This window comes from Euwallacea similis, chromosome 4, assembly GCF_039881205.1.
Source record: "Euwallacea similis isolate ESF13 chromosome 4, ESF131.1, whole genome shotgun sequence".
Lineage (NCBI taxonomy): Eukaryota > Metazoa > Arthropoda > Insecta > Coleoptera > Curculionidae > Euwallacea > Euwallacea similis.
In genome coordinates, this window is record NC_089612.1 from 2,348,266 (window position 1) to 2,364,845 (window position 16,580).

Genomic DNA, 16,580 nt, shown 5'->3' on the forward strand with positions numbered 1-16,580 from the left:
TCTGCGCAACTGATTTTTTCGAAGCCATCGCCATTTTGCAGCCGTCGTTGCGACTTCCGTCAAAAAATAGCCTTAATGTAACATTGTATAATTTCGAGTTTTGCACTCCATTCCAAGGTCCTAAAGTTTCTTTTCTTCGTCTCCTTCATATAGTCCTATTACTTCTTAACTCCAAAAATGGCGTAAATAGGTTCGCAAGGCGTCCCGACTCTCAAGGTAAGCCGAAATGAAATTGCTAATTTGAGACAGAATTAAGGCCCTCTTTATATTGAAAGAATAGTTACTTTTATCAAAGAAATAATTGTTGCGCGTTTTGAAACTCATTTTGGTCAATTACGACGATTACTATTACAAAAATGGGCCGAAATTTTGAATACAACGTAGCGTAAGCACGGGCGTAACTCGTATGAGTTGTTAGTTTTGTTGTTATGGCAACCAGGCATTTTTCTAGTCGAATTGATCGCTGATTGGCTAAAGTCGAGATGTGAATAACTTGTCACGGGAGGACTTACGTTTAAAAGAGGTGGATTTAGGTAACCCGTAATATACATTTAAATTCAAGGGAGGTTTAAATAATAATTTTGACATTTTCATTTGTGATAGCAGATATAAAGCGTAATTAACTATGTAGTCCGCTTCTTTTGTGCTGCCCGCCACAATATTTCAAAGATTTTTTCCCCACTTATCACGCAAGTACCATTCACCGCTTATTATAGATAAAGTGTTCGTAGAAATTGCCAATTTTAAGAGTTCTCGAAGTAATTTTGAACGAAGGCCGTATAATCCCATATAACACCGTCACCGAGCCCCTTCCCGTACTCTCGGTCGCCCTATTTCTCTACAATTAGAGCAACCGTAGCCACCTCTAACTGTCGGGTTCGCTTGATTTTAAGGCAAAGTTTCCCAGGACATGCAGAGACACTGGCTATTTATAATGATGCTGCACCATCAGACGCCCGTCTCTACGTTTCCTGAGAAGAATCGAGCCCAAGCGGCGTTGATGCTCCATCTTTGCAGGTGGCCATAGCCGCTGGATGGAACCATATTTTATGTCGGGGAATAACTGGTGAAAGAAGCAGTAAATCTTTGCCGCGTTCACCATACCATTAAATTGTTCATTACTCAAACCACAGACGAATAACCCTCTGGCAAGAACCATTATCCCGCTAGGCCGACCAAAAAAATAGGTGTTGCCATTTGAAAAAACAAAGTTGGTGGTCGTATCTGATTTTTGGACTACCCTCTATACATGAATTTATCATAAAAAAAACCGCAAGGAAAAATAAAAATCGACGTGTCCGAGGATTTTGGCCACATATGTTCGGCATCTTAGTTATATGGACTGTTCCATCCGAAATTTCCACACTGTATACATATCCGTATATAATCAAACAGACCAAAGACAGCTGTTGTATTCAGTTCCTTCAATAGATCTATTATTCGAGTCATATTTTGCAGAGAAGATGAAAATTGCAAAATCTTCACTGAAAAACGTTCGAAAAATTGGCTGAAAAATGCTATTCCCTCTAAATGGTACTTCCTTGTTTAAAGACGGAAGAAAAGGAAGGGGGTTGGATTTGGAGAACCTCCTTAGAGGTTCGATAGAGTAATCGATACTGCGTTATCAGTCAAGTAAGAGACATGAGGCTTCACAAGGGACACTCCTCGAGAACATCACCGTCGCGTCGAGAGGACAAATATACATACGTGTATCCCGAAAATACGGCTGGATTCCTCAAAATAGGAGTGTCTACTAAAAAGAAAGAAAAAATCCATTCATAGATCCATCACATGTGGTAGGCACAGGAATGAGAAATTATTTTTTATCTTGAAAATGACTACTTAAGCAACAAAACTCTAAAAGGCCTTTTTTACTAAGAATTGCTAGAATATAAAAAAACATATTTAAAAAAAGTCAGTGGCGTACCTATTTTTTTCATAAAAAAACATCTTATTGAATGGCTGCGCTGACGCCACTGGTGTAGGTGGAAATATTCTGCTTGTTCCAGAATATGCACATTTATCCCGCTATAGCGCGTTCTAGTTTCATATCTGTGTCCCAAACCGTTTTTGAAATATTTAAAAAATATGAAAAAAAAAAGAAATTACATACTCTGTATCTTGGAAACCAAGCGATTTCGGACCTAATTTTATTCGATCTAAATATTTGTTTTTATGAGCATTACATTCCCCGAAAGTTTGGCGGTACGTTTATGAAACACCTCGTATTACCTGCGCAATATAAAATAGTTTAGAGTTTTTTCAATTTACTCAAAAAGTATTGATTTTTGATATTTATAATGTACATTCTTTCTTACCAATTGAATGTTGCAAAAATAACTACAGGGTGCTATTTGAAAAAAATTACTTTTGAATTTAAAAATTCGAAATTTCAATAATTTTTTGAAAAACTTTTGAAATATTTTTCTTAATTCTTTTTAAAAAATCGTTAATTTTCCAGTAATTTAAAATTTACTTCATCAATTTATTTTAAATAATTTTGTGAATAATTGAGTTTTAGTAAAGTTCCACAAGTGTTGAAAAAATCATAAAAATGAAAATAAATAAAAAACCGGGATTATGTTGTATTATAAAACTTATGTTTATTTTTAACAAAAAAAACATTTTCACTAAAAAAATTGCCATGTTCCATTTAAAAAAACAAAGTAAAACTCAGTTTCCGGTTTAACCGGAAGTTATATCAGGTTGGTAATTATTGGGTTATGAGGGTGAAAAGAAAACGCACTATTTGCTAATGATTTTCTATTTTTTTAATATGCGGTCCGATAGATTTAAAAGAGTGTCTTATTATATCAAGACATCGAAAAAGAATCAATTTATTAAGCATCATTCCAGACACACACATCGAATCTCTGTATTTATATATGTAAAAAAAATATTCCTTTCTTCGGAAAATTTTAAAAAACTCAAATTTACGCAAGACTTCTTTATTTGACCAAGATTGGGAATAGAATCCCCCCCCCCATACAAGGTGTCGGAGACATCCCCGTGTATCTATTTATCTTCAAAAAATAATAGCTCAACCTTCCACATTCTTCCCACGCTTACATCCCTTAGTCATTCTCTTCACACCCCCATATGATAAACAGATCCTCTTTATCTTTTAAGACAACGATCTACTTTAACTAGTACAAGTTTAATCAATCTCCAATGGGACACTCATAGGTGTCTGTGAAATACCACATATGCCCAAGGATAAGACATAGCACCATCCTTGTAAGATAACAGGTTTATTGCTTTTGCATTAAATGAATTAATAACCAACCCCATATCACTTTCTTTATGAAAGCTCACATATACATATAGTATAATTCTGGAGGGATCAGACCAAACATATCTACCGAAAGATAATTTATGTGTCTAATGAAAGTGACGCTTTCATAAATTTTGCCTTATGAAAGAAAGCATTATCCAACAAAATATATTCAATGTTAGACTTTTTCTACAAAACAAAAATACGAACTTCAAACATATGTACATTAAACTTGTAATTTTCCACATACGGATTGTTTCAGCTCCCAAAGGTGAACCTTGTATTTTGTGGCTCGAAGTAATGACGACAAGACGGTTTCGGTGCCATGGAGAAGAGAGAGGGTAGTTTTAGTGGATCCGAAATCCCATTGTACCCTGCTGTTACCATTAGGCTATTTGTGGAGGACTTTTTGATTCGCATTAATTGGCCATTTATATTTACCTGCATTATTCTTTAGTGCTCTATCGTTATTGTCCCCGGCATTTAAGGGAATTCATTAAGTTTTATGAAGTTCCGTAGTAACAGATAGACTTATACACATAAGTATTTGCTAATCGGCATTAGCTTAAATCAACATCGATGTTATCTCAATATTTTTGTTACAATAAACTTTATTAAATCCGTCATAAAACCGCCTGGAAGAGCATAAAACGTAGAGCAGTGGGAAATTGCTCGGCAGTGAGTTCTGAGTTCTTCAAATCACTACAAAATGACGTCTTCCGTTTTCCTGGTAAAACATCGATATCTTTAGCACTATTTGACGTCCTTTTCAGGTTTCCTTGTTGCTAGCCTTCTCGCTTAGCCAGAAGGGAGTTGTAGGAGACCTCAGTTGTGGAGATAAATCTATCCAGTGCATTTCTACCACCACTTATCGCAGTTGCAACAGGTTTTTATGGTTCGTGCTATACGGGGCACAGACCTATACCTGCGACTCTGGCCTTATTTGTGAACAGGAGACTGGCACTGAGAAGTAAGTTCCTACTACTTTTAGGAACAAAAATTAATTTTTTTTTAGTTGTGTCGAACCGCTTGCCACTACAGTCTCCACCTCAACCTCCACTACTATTACTGAAAGTACAAGTAAGATATGTTACTTCATTATTATAAATATACCTATTTTTCGTTTATTTCCTTTTTTAGTATCTACCGCTGGAACAACTTCAGCACCTCTGCCAGGTAATTTCGGATAATCCTACGCAATTATACAATTATTATATAATATATTATATATTATATAATATTTAATACATAATATATAATATATACAAATTGACTTTGAACATAGTGCCATAAATTCAACCATATATTCTAGGTTTCAAAATATGACGAAACTTCATATAATTGTATATCGAAAGGCGCTTCGTTTCCGATATACAGGGTTGTAAAAGGTTGGTTCCTGAGGATGGTTTTATATTAAAATTTTTCGAAACGTTTCGAGATGAATTGATGAAATTTTGTACTTTATCATAACTTTTTGTGCTTTTTTTGAGTCGCTATGAAGCAGTTGCGACATTTTGACTGGGGTACAGGGTAATACAGGAGAGTAGCGCTTAAAAAGTACCTCAACTTTTTTTTACTTAATTTTATTGACGATTTTGTGGGAAAAATATTAAATTTGAAGATTATTACATAAAAAGAGTACTCTTATTGAAAGTCGAAATCTCCAAGATTTTTTGAGAAAATTGAGATTTAACAAATCAGTAGTACAAACATAGTATGCATCATCTTCAGGAACCAACTTTTACACTCTGTGCATCGGAAACGAAGCGCCTTTCGATATATGTTTATATGAAGTTTTTGTCATAATTTGAAACCTAGAATACGCAATTCAATTTATGGCATTACGTTTAGAGACACGTTGTATAATTGCGTTATACCAGGTATACAGGGTGTCTCGAAATTATACAGGGTGCGCCATACTTAAACAACGTAAATTACATCCAAAAATAACACCAAAACTTTATATAAACATATGTCGAAACATGCTTCCTTAACCAGCCATGGTTCTTTAAATACGTAACTCTGATGATGGTTATTTTAAAACATCTCCAACACGGTGCAAGATAACTTTATGAAATTTGGTATGATTTTATATCTTTTATCATGCAATGTATTGTTCAAATTCATTTTATTTGAAAACGGAGTGTTCCATCAATGTGAACCAAGAATACCTTTTTTTCTGGAAACGTATGTGGTTTCATGATTTTGCGTCAGCAACTAAAAAATCGAGCATATAAAAAAATGTAGCATTTTTTAACTCCGATACCCCCCGTGCGACAAGCCTCTGGCGAAATATTTTCCATTCAGTCACATCAGTCAATTAAGGCTTTAAAGGGATAAAATTATACCAAATTTCATAAAGTTATTTTGCACCGTTTTGAAAATATTTCAAAATAACCATCATCAAAGTTACGTCTTTAAAAAACCATAGCTCGTTAAAGAAGTATTTTTCGACATATGTTGATATCAAGTTTTGGTGTTATTTTTAAACGTAATTTACGCTGTTTAAGTATGGTGCTTTAATTTCGGGACACCCTGTATATGTATTACACATATATGTATAAATAAAATCGTTTTAAAGCCTCATGCGGCACTAATGGAATTCACTGTTACAACACGACCACCTATCGCAGTTGCCATAGTGTCCTTGGGGTCATCCTGTACACAGGAGACTACGTCGTTTGTGGCACTGGAACAACCTGCAGCGAAAACAGTAAAACCACCAAGTAAGGTTCTTTTTTCGAAATTTTCAAACAACGGGCTACGTCACTTTTTTAACTCGATCTCTAAGATATGTACCAGTATAACCCTTGGTGGCTATACTGCATTGAAGATCCTATGTAGCATAACCAGATTTTTTATTAGCAAAGGTTCACCATTGCTTCGCCATTTTGTACCAAATTGTTGAAACGTTGTCAAGTTAGGAATGTTCTTCACTCTTTCAACCTTCCCCATTTTATCGGAAATTGTATCGAAAATCATCAAATGACTTTTGTTTATAGATCTTTATCATTTCGTAAAAAATTGTTAAAGAATCTCTTGTTGACTGATTTTTCTCCAATAGCCATTATATGTGCGTTTGATTACCTATATAATAAAATTTTTATTAGGCCCGTTTTGTACTATAAGTAATGCGACCCTCGTGCTTATACTCAAATGATAGTGTGAACATCCAGATTATTTCTCAATGCATTCAATTTTGAGTTTAGCTGGAATAGAACGTGAATGGGTCTACAATGTGAAACCGGCTTAGAAAGTTCTTTATTGGCAGCGGTGCTAAACGGTTATTTGCCTTCAAAATTCTATGCAGGTTTTACTGCAGTAATAATTGGACAATAAAGTTAATTGGTCACGCATTCTGGATATATAATAACAATAAAAGTAGCGTGACTTCTGGCTTAAGATAATACAAAAACGTACCGAGATTTTGATGTTTATTTAATACCAGTTTACAACCCCATAATATGTTATTCTTTATATATATAGTTGCGTCAGCAACAGTGCGGCCACTACTATTTCGAGTACCACAACAGTCTCTTCAGGTATGGCCATTTTTCTTATAAGAATAAATGTTTACATACTTCCTTTTTTGCAGTTACGCCTCCTGAATTCTGCAACATAGAAGGAGAGCGTTGGCCTGCAGCCAAGTGCTATCAGTACTATCGGTGCTACCTGGCTGCTTGGACTTACTACGTTGTTCTAGATAGCTGCAGCTCTGGACAGCGTTATAATGCAACTTCTAAGGAGTGTTTTACTGACCCTTCCTGCTCATACATAGCATAACCAGAAGTTATTGGATATTTTATGCAAAAAAATATAGTATGTTTTGATGATAAAATTACACGGGAATATAGCATAACATATGCAATGTGTTTTTTTAACTGATTATGTCAAAATTATTGTATGTACTTATGGACAAAAGTTGCCATCTTACTCTTTAGGTGTGAAAATAGCTCTTGACTATTTTGTTCTCTAATAATCACAAGATACATCTGCGCGTTAGTCCTGAAAATTATGTATTTTCGGCGGCAATTTTGAATTTTTAAAATTTATGTGTATTATTGTCTGCGAATTTTTTTAAATAAAATTCGCAATAACACAGCTTTTCTGAAGGTAAAATTCTATTTAGTTCCCATTTCTACTTCAACCGGTATCAAAAAAATTAAGCACACGAATATTATAATCAGAACTTTATTAAAATATTGTAAACCGCAGAATGCAGTTCTTACTTAATTCCTAAAGGCGGCAGTTCCTATTCACTAAAACTGGGGTTAAAAAGCAAGATTGTCGTGGGAAGGTCAGTTTCATAATAACTTTTGCAAGATACGCAGTAGGATTTGCCAGATGCACAGCAGTCCCGACGATAGCCCTAATTTCGACAATGGTTCAGACCACTCGAAATGTTTTGTCCTAAAGTCATTCCATTTTCATCCTATAACAATTGTTTATCAGGTAATATCCAGTTTTCTAATTCAGGACACATTTGAATCGCTTCTTGCCGCTTGATAAAAACCGGGGCAGGCGCAAAGTGATATCTAGAGGGGATTGGCGTCTGCGCCAAATCCCCCCGTTTGAAATAATGGATTTTCGCCACAGGAGCGTATCTACTAATTTATTATTATTTGCTTTTAGACGTAACCCAGTGCCGCAGTCAGCTGAATGCTATTTTTAACCGCGTCTCCCATACACCACTGAGTTGAATTTTCAGTAATAATGCCCAATATCGTGAACGAAATTAAGTTGGACTTCAAGGACGTGCTGCTGAGGCCCAAACGGTCCACCCTTAGGAGCCGCAGTGACGTGAGTATATTGATTTTTCTTAAACAAGACCCGTGTTTATTAATTTAACTCTAAAAAATAGTTGTCAATAGAAATTGTTGCTAAAAAGGTGCCAAAAACTTGCCCTCCAATAAGGCAGGCAATCACCTTGAAGAAACTTTGTTTAGAGGACAGAACGTTGTTTGAGTCCATCATTGTCATGTAAATTCTTACATAGCAATTTGCCAGACAAAACGAAACTCCCCTATTGAAATTGACTTTCAATATTGCCCCTTAAACTGCATAAAACTGGTTCGAGGCCCAGTTTCTTGACACTGGAGTGATAAGCACTTTCATCTCAATGAATTATTGCGACATCTTAAATAATTGAATCGTCTGGCACAGATTAAAAAGCCTTATTCGGCCGATTGTTTGATGTGTTGCATCAGCTGCAAGGTTCTTGTTTTCGTCGTAAATATTGGCCCAATTTGTCTAAAGAGAGAACATTTACAGGTCAATTTATATAGGCATATCACCTTCAGAAACTCCAAGCAAACTTACAATGGAATCCCAGTCATGGCCTCGAATATGGACACGGTGGGGACGTTTCAGATGGCCAAGGCCCTGTCGAAGGTAAAGAACAAAATTAGAACCAGGATTTAAGTCAATTTAGAGGAAAAACTTAGACTTTTTTTTATAGTTTCTTGACATTTGTATGAACGCAACTTTAACTGATTTGACAGCTCTATAATGCGTCAATTTTGACTTAAAATAAAAACAAAAGACTAATGCCATGGTGCCGACTTTTTAAAGAAAAATAAATAACAATTTGAGTTTATTGAGACGTAAATTTAGGAGAGATTTGAAGCAAAACAATCGATGTTTACATAAGATATAAGCAATAGCAAAAACTGTATTTACGGTTCATTGGCCTCTATTGCAAATTGATTTTGGCAAGCAAAATTGACTAAGAAATGCTCAAAGTTGCAGCTAGTGTTACAGACAATGCGAAATGTAGTTTTTTTTTAATGGTATTAAAATAGATCTTTCTTATAAAAATGTGTATTTAAGACAATTTTTCTCATGATTGCATGGCTTTGTAGCACGGTTTATTCACCTGCCTCCACAAATATTACACTGTGGACCAATGGAAGGCGTTTGCAAACGAAAATCCGGACGTTTTGAAAAACGTGGCTGCCAGCTCTGGAACTGGAGATGCTGATTTCAATAGGTGATTTACAGTTTGCAATTAAATCTTTTTCCAGATAATTTTTTGTCATTTCAACATTAAAAAGTTGTCAATATTTTTTACGTTTGTCAAATTTCTTTTGACATCTGTCAAATTTCTTTGACATCTGTCAATTTTTTTTGACATTTGTCAAAAAATGTTGACAATTTTTTTAAAGGGGCCCATGTAATTTTTAAAAATTTGAAATAATTTTTAATACGGTTAAATAGGCGATTGAAAAATTAACGTAAAAATATGTATGTTGTTGCGTATATGCTACCAAACATACAGTTCTTTAACGTGTTTAGCTTCAAATGCCGAAATTATAAGACGAATTTGCCTGTTGGACATACATTATTTTTACCCAAATAGTCACTTTATCTCTCTTGTTTTATAGACTTTCTGAAATCCTTAAAGCAGTCCCTTTAATAACCTTCATCTGTTTGGACGTAGCCAATGGTTATTCCCAATTTTTCGTCGACTATGTCCGCAAAGTGAGAGCGGCTTTTCCTACACACACCATCATTGTAAGTAGGGTTTTTTTTTATTTGCTCATTTAATACCGAAATTTTACTAATTTTTCATGTGGTCCTTAAACAAAATGTTTTTCGGATAGTTTCTAGCAGATCGGGGCTAATTTTGTACGTAGAATACGTGATTAAAGCTTGTGCATGCCCTCCTGAAATACCCTTTACCTCTTTGCAGGCGGGTAATGTTGTTACTGGAGAAATGGTGGAGGAGCTTCTCTTGTCCGGAGCTGATATTATTAAAGTAGGAATCGGCCCCGGTTCAGTATGTACAACGAGAATGAAAACAGGCGTGGGGTATCCGCAACTTTCCGCTGTGATTGAGTGCGCGGATGCCGCGCATGGGTTGCAAGGCCACATTATTTCTGTGAGTACCCCCCTAATAAAAAATTTAGAATTTAAAAAAATTATTTTAGGATGGGGGCTGCAATTGCCCAGGAGATGTGGCTAAAGCCTTCGGGGCTGGTGCCGACTTCGTAATGGCCGGAGGAATGTTTGCGGGTCACGACCAATGTGATGGCGACATTATAGAGAAAAACGGAAAGAAATTTAAGCTCTTCTATGGCATGGCGTCGAATACTGCAATGATGAAGCATGCAGGTGTGTTACTGCAATAGTCCTTTGTCGAAGAAGTGCAAAAAGATTGTTTTTATACATAGGAGGCGTAGCTGAATATAGAGCTTCAGAAGGAAAAACCGTGGAAGTCGCCTACAGGGGAGATGTAGAGGAAACAGTATTGGATATTTTAGGAGGTCTTCGCAGCGCCTGCACGTACACAGGGGCTTCGAAACTCAAAGAGCTGCCCCGAAGAGCCACTTTTATCAGATGTACGCAACAACTAAACACCATTTATAGTTAAATTCGCTTTATGTTCATTAGGTAATGTTCATTTTCATGACGAGCATGATTAATACTCTTCAAAACTTATAAGTCTCGATTTTAGACAATTTTACAGTTAATAGCTGAAACTACGCATTCTCGAATGGTGCCTTTATTAGTTACCTAGGTACATCCCGCACAACTTTTATTGTTTTATGTTTTTTGAATGCTATTGTATTAAATATATGAGAATTTTATTTGTTTTTTGTCTGGTTTTATTGTTGATGTAGATTCATAATTACTTTAATTCGCCATCTTGTTAAGAAATTAATCTGCCGATAGCTACTACCATACACAAGCGTGATGTGAGGCTTAATGTAAAATTGCAAAATTAAATGATAATAGTTACTTTTAATGGTTCGTTTTTATTCATTATTCATTTATTATTTGCTAAGAGTATAGGAGTATAGCGTTCTATTTTAATTAAAAATAATTACGAAGACATCTAGTTCCCGAAGCATACGCCATTACGTCATCGAAAAAATATAACATTAAAATAGGAAATAAAGGCGGCATCTATTATTAATTTTGCGAAACAATCAATTTAAACTTACATAACCTCAAATAGCTTTACAATTAAATTTTTCGAAGTTCTCAAACATTTTCTCTTTTAGCAGAATTTAACACAAATTCTTGCCTGTTTTGACACAAAATATTATTGTTAATGATTTAACAAAAAATATGAACTTGTAAAGGGCATATCTGGTAGCTGTTTTCAATACTAAAAGGCCCCCTTGCTTACAACCTTTTTCTATCATGCCCGAGCTTAAAGTGACCCCTTTGGGGGCCGGTCAAGACGTGGGAAGAAGCTGCATTTTGCTTTCTATGGGAGGCAAAAACATCATGCTTGATTGCGGAATGCACATGGGGTATGTAAATATTATATTTAAGATTTGTAAATACAGCAAATAATATGGTTTGGTTTATTTTAAGATTAATGGAATTCCTTTCCAGTGACCCTAATTTTACTAGAGGAAATGTCATAGTCAACATTTCTCCTGCTATAGTATATTTTTTTCTCTTTTAGTTTTTGCTTTTTCATTTTACACCAAGTACATTATAATCTCTTTGCAGCTATAATGATGAACGAAGATTTCCTGACTTCAGTTATATCACGCCTGAAGGCCCTTTAACGCCTTTCATTGACTGTGTCATCATCTCCCATTTCCATTTAGATCACTGTGGTGCTCTGCCCTACATGTCAGAAATGGTGGGTTACAATGGCCCCATCTACATGACTCACCCTACCAAGGCAATTACACCCATTCTTTTGGAGGACATGCGTAAAGTATCTGTGGAAAAAAAAGGTATATTGAGGTACAAAGGGCAGTTTGCTGAAGTACTTCAGTACACATATTTGAGGTGTTTTGGAAGTGCCATGCTACTTCATGGAGGCATTGCTTTGCTACTTCCCAAGCATTTTGGTGTTCAAAAATTCATCAGCAATCTACCCTTATCGAAGCTATTTAATGGAAATAAAACTTTATTTCTTTACTTGCTCTTTTTTCCAGGCGAGCAAAACTTCTTCACTTCTCAAATGATCAAAGACTGCATGAAAAAAGTAGTTGCAGTCACGCTACATCAATCGGTAACTGTAGATAATGAGTTAGAAATTAAAGCATATTATGCTGGTCACGTGCTGGGGGCTGCAATGTTCTGGATCAGAGTAGGATCTCAATCAGTAGTTTACACTGGAGACTATAATATGACTCCAGATAGGCACTTGGGGGCTGCCTGGATTGACAAATGTCGCCCTGATCTCCTCATATCTGAAGCAACTTACGCGACAACAATAAGAGATTCAAAACGCTGCAGAGAAAAAGATTTTTTAAAGAAAGTGCATGAGTGCATAGATCGTGGCGGGAAAGTGCTGATCCCCGTTTTCGCATTGGGAAGAGCGCAAGAATTGTGTATTTTACTTGAAACTTATTGGGAGAGAATGAATCTTAAAGCTCCAATTTATTTTGCTTTGGGGCTGACTGAGAAAGCCAACAATTACTATAAAATGTTCATCACATGGACTAACCAGAAAATTCGCAAGACTTTTGTGCAGAGGTAATATATTAGATATTTTATTTTGTATTTTGAATAGTTGTTTCTTTCTAGAAATATGTTCGATTTTAAGCATATAAAGCCATTTGATCGGCAATTTATTGACAATCCAGGTCCAATGGTTGTATTTGCCACTCCAGGCATGTTGCATGCAGGTTTGAGTTTGCAAATTTTTAAGAAATGGGCCCCTAATGAGAACAACATGATTATAATGCCTGGTAAAATAGTATAATATTTAAAATATTTGGGTGCAATAATAGAAAATCACAGGGTTCTGCGTACAAGGCACTGTGGGCCACAAAATTCTCAATGGGGCCAAAAAAGTGGAGTTTGAAAATCGGCAAATTGTGGAAGTTAAAATGTCTGTTGAGTATATGAGCTTTTCAGCTCATGCTGATGCCAAAGGTCTGTCTCAATTTCAAGCAGGTTTTTGAGGTTTTAATAAATGTTTTCCAGGAATAATGCAACTGATACAGTATTGTGAACCTAGGAATGTGATGCTAGTGCATGGGGAGGCCGAAAAAATTGCCTTTTTAAAGGAAAAAATTCAGCAGGAGTTCAGCATTACCTGCTACAATCCTGCCAATGGTAAGTGTATGAAATTGACGGGCAGAAGAATCATAAATGGAGGTTTTAAGAAGATAACTCCTTTATATACACGTATTAAGTCTTGAATTCAGCTTTGGTAATTTCCAGGCGAAACCAACATCATCTCAACTCCAGTAAAAATCCCCATAGATATCTCCCTCCCCTTGCTCAAATCCGAAGCGAAAAAATTTAATGCCCTCCCTCCAGACCCGAAACGGCGCCGCATAATGCACGGCGTCCTAGTGATGAAGGACAACAACGTTTGCTTAATGGACGTGGACGATGCTTGCAAAGAAGCCGGCATCAACAGACATGTCATCAGATTCACCTCTACAGTATCCATAAACGACAGCGGCCCTTCAGTCTCCACTGCCCATAAACTGCATTCGTTTTTAAGCGGAAAACTGCCCCAATGGCCAGTAAGTTTCTCAGAAGGGGAAATTTCAGTTGAGTCAGTTTTGGTGAAGGTTGAAGGGGATGAGGATGAGGCACAGAAGGTAGTTTACGTGTCTTGGACCAATCAGGACGAGGATTTGGGCAGTTACATTTTGGGACTTATTAATGTGATGGGGCAGTGAAAAGGCATAACTGAATGTGGATTGTGTTGATGTCTCAACTGTGATTATTTTGCCGAATGTAGCAAAAATATCAGATTAAGTTTGTTTAACGTTTAAGAATGTATTAAATATAAAATAAAGTGCATTTTGTAGTATCTTACTTTATTGGGGTAGGAGTTGACAGATGAAGAAAACTTTTCTTTCACCATTCTATCAAGATTCGAATAATTTAGTATCGTCGTCATTATATAATGTATTATTTATTGAAATAGTTATTACACAGATGATTTAAATAACTTCTCAAAGTATAAAAAATATTGTCAAATTCTATAAAACAAATCTCTTTTACCATAATGCTTGAGATGCCCATATCATTTTGTGGACTGAATTATTTCTATTTTTGCCTTAACTTTAGCGATACTGGACAGTACATTTAGTTATTTTCCATGGAAAATGATGGTTAACAATGATAAATTGCTTTGAGGGGACATATTTTGAAATTTTCTTGACATGATGATCATAAAAGCCACACTATATGGAACAGACTTTTATTACATAAAATGTACAACTACCAATAAAAACTTTCAATTGCCAAGTATTTAAAACGACTTATACTTAATAGAAGAATACGCAAAAATAGCAAAAAGTTGCCCTGTACAAAGGGACAATCACAGCGAAACATTTTGGTTTACCAATGACATACACGCGCTCATACATTTTTCGATTTTTTTGTTTTTCATTACAAAAATAACAATAAAAATATTTGAGATCAAAAGTTTCCTTATAATATAACATCAAATGGCGCCCCAAAATGTTGTCAATTTAACTTCATCTTACCTAGTTTAGAGCCAACTTACTGAAGTGTTGTTTTCACCAGGAGCATATTTTTAGCAACTTTATGGCCCTGTTAAACTTCAATAACTTGGCCTTTTATGCGTCTAGAAAAATTAACTGTTCACTGATTGCCAGTTAAGCTTTATTACTGTCAATGAGAGGGGCTATAGTCTATGTTATGATGATGATGATAAATTAATGTTAATTAATCATACTATAGTACAGCAAAATATGATTTAATTTTCACAATTTATACTCTACCATTAAAACAATTAAGTGTGTTTAAATTAGGTTAAAATAATTAAATAAAAAGAAAGTTTTGTAAACACTTCTATACCAGGAAATTGATTTCTTATAGGGAGGACCATTTGAAGCATTGCCCACCTATTAGATTTTCATGTAACAGTGTTTAAATTTGAAAAAAAAGGAATGAATACATTCTTGACAATGACTAATTGAGACTAATCCCACATTTAGTTCTTCTACTTAATAATAACTCTAGGACTATGTCTTTAATAATCTGCAACTATTTCCAGATGGATTTGACAATAATGATGTCATCTTTTGTACACAAATTTACTACTTAATAAATAAATAAATAAACAAATAACAGCCAAATGTACAATTGCACTAAATCCATCTGCAAATATTTTTATATAAAAAAAGAAAGTATTAGTAGTACTAATTAATCTGAACACACAAAAACAGGAGTATCAACATTCATGGGGGGTGACACATGTCCATTTATATAAGACACCTCGACTACACTTTCACCATCACCCACCAGGCTTCCAGCTCCACTTGATTCACTGCTGCTCACTGAAGAACTAGAACTACATGAATCACTCGAGTCTGTCTCTGAGTCTTCACTGTCACAATTGCTCTTTTGCTTGGTCTCCAACTTAACTTTTAAAGCCTCAATTTCCTTTTGCAAAGCCTCTTTTTCACCACAACACTTGTCCAATTCTTTTTGAAGACGAGTAATGGTGTCTTCTAGGTCTCGGTTCTTTAATGAGTTACGATTATCTAATGCTAAGTACTCATTAATGAGCTCTTGCTTGGACATTTTTTGTAGTTGTTCAGTTTGGATGCTCTGGTATTGATCATTAAAATCCTGCATTAAGAACTCATCTTCATCATCTGGTGAGGAGTAAAATTCCTCTCCATCAGAATCAATGCTAAAGCTTGAGTCTCGAGTTTGGGTTACTACTGAAGAGGTGGAAGCTTGGTCAATGTTTTTGAGTCTCTCATCGAGCTCTTCAAAACCCCCATGATCTTCAAAGAGAAATTGATTGTCATTGTGGGGGGCCTCGGGCTTTACAATTCGAGGTTTCATCACTTTGCGGCTCTTCCCTCCGTATTTCTGGTAAGGGGCTTTGCGTTTGGATTTCCCGCGTCTGGTTTTGCGCTTCTTGGGGGGCGCTTCGGCCATCTTCGGCTCTGCCGAGCCATTGGTTGCGCGCGCGTCGCTCCGCGGGAGGACGTCATCCTGGGGACCTGCAGCAGCGTCGTACGGTTTTGAAACTGCATTTTCACCATTAATCACCTCACTTTTTTCGCTCATTTTCGCCAAAATCGCTCACTCTATTCACATGGAAGCAGTGAAAATACTCACTCAGGGCTGGTATTAGGGAGCACTTTGAAAAACCACTCGAAATGGAGAGCGAATTTACACGACTGCAGCGAAATCGCCATTTTGGAAATTCGGTTTTGTGTTTTTGGTTGGGGGGAATAGGTGTGTGAGGGCGCAGCGATCACTAAGAAGAGAATGTTTATTGCTAATAGTGCAGATTTCTGTCTCGGCGAGTTATGGATTTTTTGTTTTGAAGGTAAGTTTAGTGTTAATTATTATCGTATAAATTTTCGACTCGATTTTATCTATT

The 16,580-nt window shown here is 35.9% G+C and overlaps 4 protein-coding genes across 4 annotated transcripts; 3 read left to right on the forward strand and 1 right to left on the reverse strand.

The window, feature by feature from the left end:
• Nucleotides 1–3,936: 3,936 nt before the first annotated feature.
• LOC136408336 (uncharacterized) lies at nucleotides 3,937–7,211 on the forward strand. Its single transcript, XM_066389261.1, has 7 exons — nucleotides 3,937–4,004; nucleotides 4,048–4,244; nucleotides 4,290–4,354; nucleotides 4,415–4,450; nucleotides 5,856–6,000; nucleotides 6,761–6,816; nucleotides 6,870–7,211. The coding sequence occupies exons 1-7, from the start codon at nucleotides 3,984–3,986 to the stop codon at nucleotides 7,055–7,057; spliced, it is 708 nt and encodes a 235-aa protein (XP_066245358.1). The 5' UTR covers nucleotides 3,937–3,983; the 3' UTR covers nucleotides 7,058–7,211.
• A 593-nt stretch (nucleotides 7,212–7,804) lies between these two features.
• LOC136408723 (GMP reductase 1-like) lies at nucleotides 7,805–10,870 on the forward strand. The gene is made up of 7 exons (XM_066389857.1): nucleotides 7,805–8,074; nucleotides 8,546–8,665; nucleotides 9,136–9,263; nucleotides 9,658–9,787; nucleotides 9,966–10,154; nucleotides 10,204–10,387; nucleotides 10,447–10,870. The coding sequence occupies exons 1-7, from the start codon at nucleotides 7,988–7,990 to the stop codon at nucleotides 10,644–10,646; spliced, it is 1,038 nt and encodes a 345-aa protein (XP_066245954.1). The 5' UTR covers nucleotides 7,805–7,987; the 3' UTR covers nucleotides 10,647–10,870.
• Nucleotides 10,871–11,303: 433 nt separating this feature from the next.
• IntS11 (integrator complex subunit 11) lies at nucleotides 11,304–14,018 on the forward strand. Its single transcript, XM_066389183.1, has 7 exons — nucleotides 11,304–11,535; nucleotides 11,741–11,973; nucleotides 12,178–12,721; nucleotides 12,773–12,936; nucleotides 12,989–13,123; nucleotides 13,175–13,306; nucleotides 13,415–14,018. The coding sequence occupies exons 1-7, from the start codon at nucleotides 11,423–11,425 to the stop codon at nucleotides 13,882–13,884; spliced, it is 1,791 nt and encodes a 596-aa protein (XP_066245280.1). The 5' UTR covers nucleotides 11,304–11,422; the 3' UTR covers nucleotides 13,885–14,018.
• Nucleotides 14,019–14,395: 377 nt separating this feature from the next.
• Nucleotides 14,396–16,441, reverse strand: Hexim (Hexamethylene bisacetamide inducible). The gene has a single exon (XM_066389048.1). The coding sequence runs from the start codon at nucleotides 16,259–16,261 to the stop codon at nucleotides 15,383–15,385; it is 879 nt and encodes a 292-aa protein (XP_066245145.1). The 5' UTR covers nucleotides 16,262–16,441; the 3' UTR covers nucleotides 14,396–15,382.
• Nucleotides 16,442–16,580: the final 139 nt, after the last annotated feature.

Coding starts and splice junctions, on each gene's coding strand:
- LOC136408336 (XM_066389261.1), top strand. CDS start 3,984: ATGACGTCTTCCGTTTTCCTG. Junction 4,355..4,414: donor TACTATTACTGAAAGTACAA/GTAAGATATGTT, acceptor TTCCTTTTTTAG/TATCTACCGCTGGAACAACT. Junction 6,001..6,760: donor GAAAACAGTAAAACCACCAA/GTAAGGTTCTTT, acceptor TTATATATATAG/TTGCGTCAGCAACAGTGCGG.
- LOC136408723 (XM_066389857.1), top strand. CDS start 7,988: ATGCCCAATATCGTGAACGAAATTAAGTTGGACTTCAAGGACGTGCTG. Junction 9,788..9,965: donor TTCCTACACACACCATCATT/GTAAGTAGGGTT, acceptor ACCTCTTTGCAG/GCGGGTAATGTTGTTACTGG. Junction 10,155..10,203: donor TGCAAGGCCACATTATTTCT/GTGAGTACCCCC, acceptor AAATTATTTTAG/GATGGGGGCTGCAATTGCCC.
- IntS11 (XM_066389183.1), top strand. CDS start 11,423: ATGCCCGAGCTTAAAGTGACCCCTTTGGGGGCCGGTCAAGACGTGGGA. Junction 12,937..12,988: donor CAACATGATTATAATGCCTG/GTAAAATAGTAT, acceptor AGAAAATCACAG/GGTTCTGCGTACAAGGCACT. Junction 13,307..13,414: donor CTGCTACAATCCTGCCAATG/GTAAGTGTATGA, acceptor GGTAATTTCCAG/GCGAAACCAACATCATCTCA.
- Hexim (XM_066389048.1), bottom strand. CDS start 16,261: ATGAGCGAAAAAAGTGAGGTGATTAATGGTGAAAATGCAGTTTCAAAA.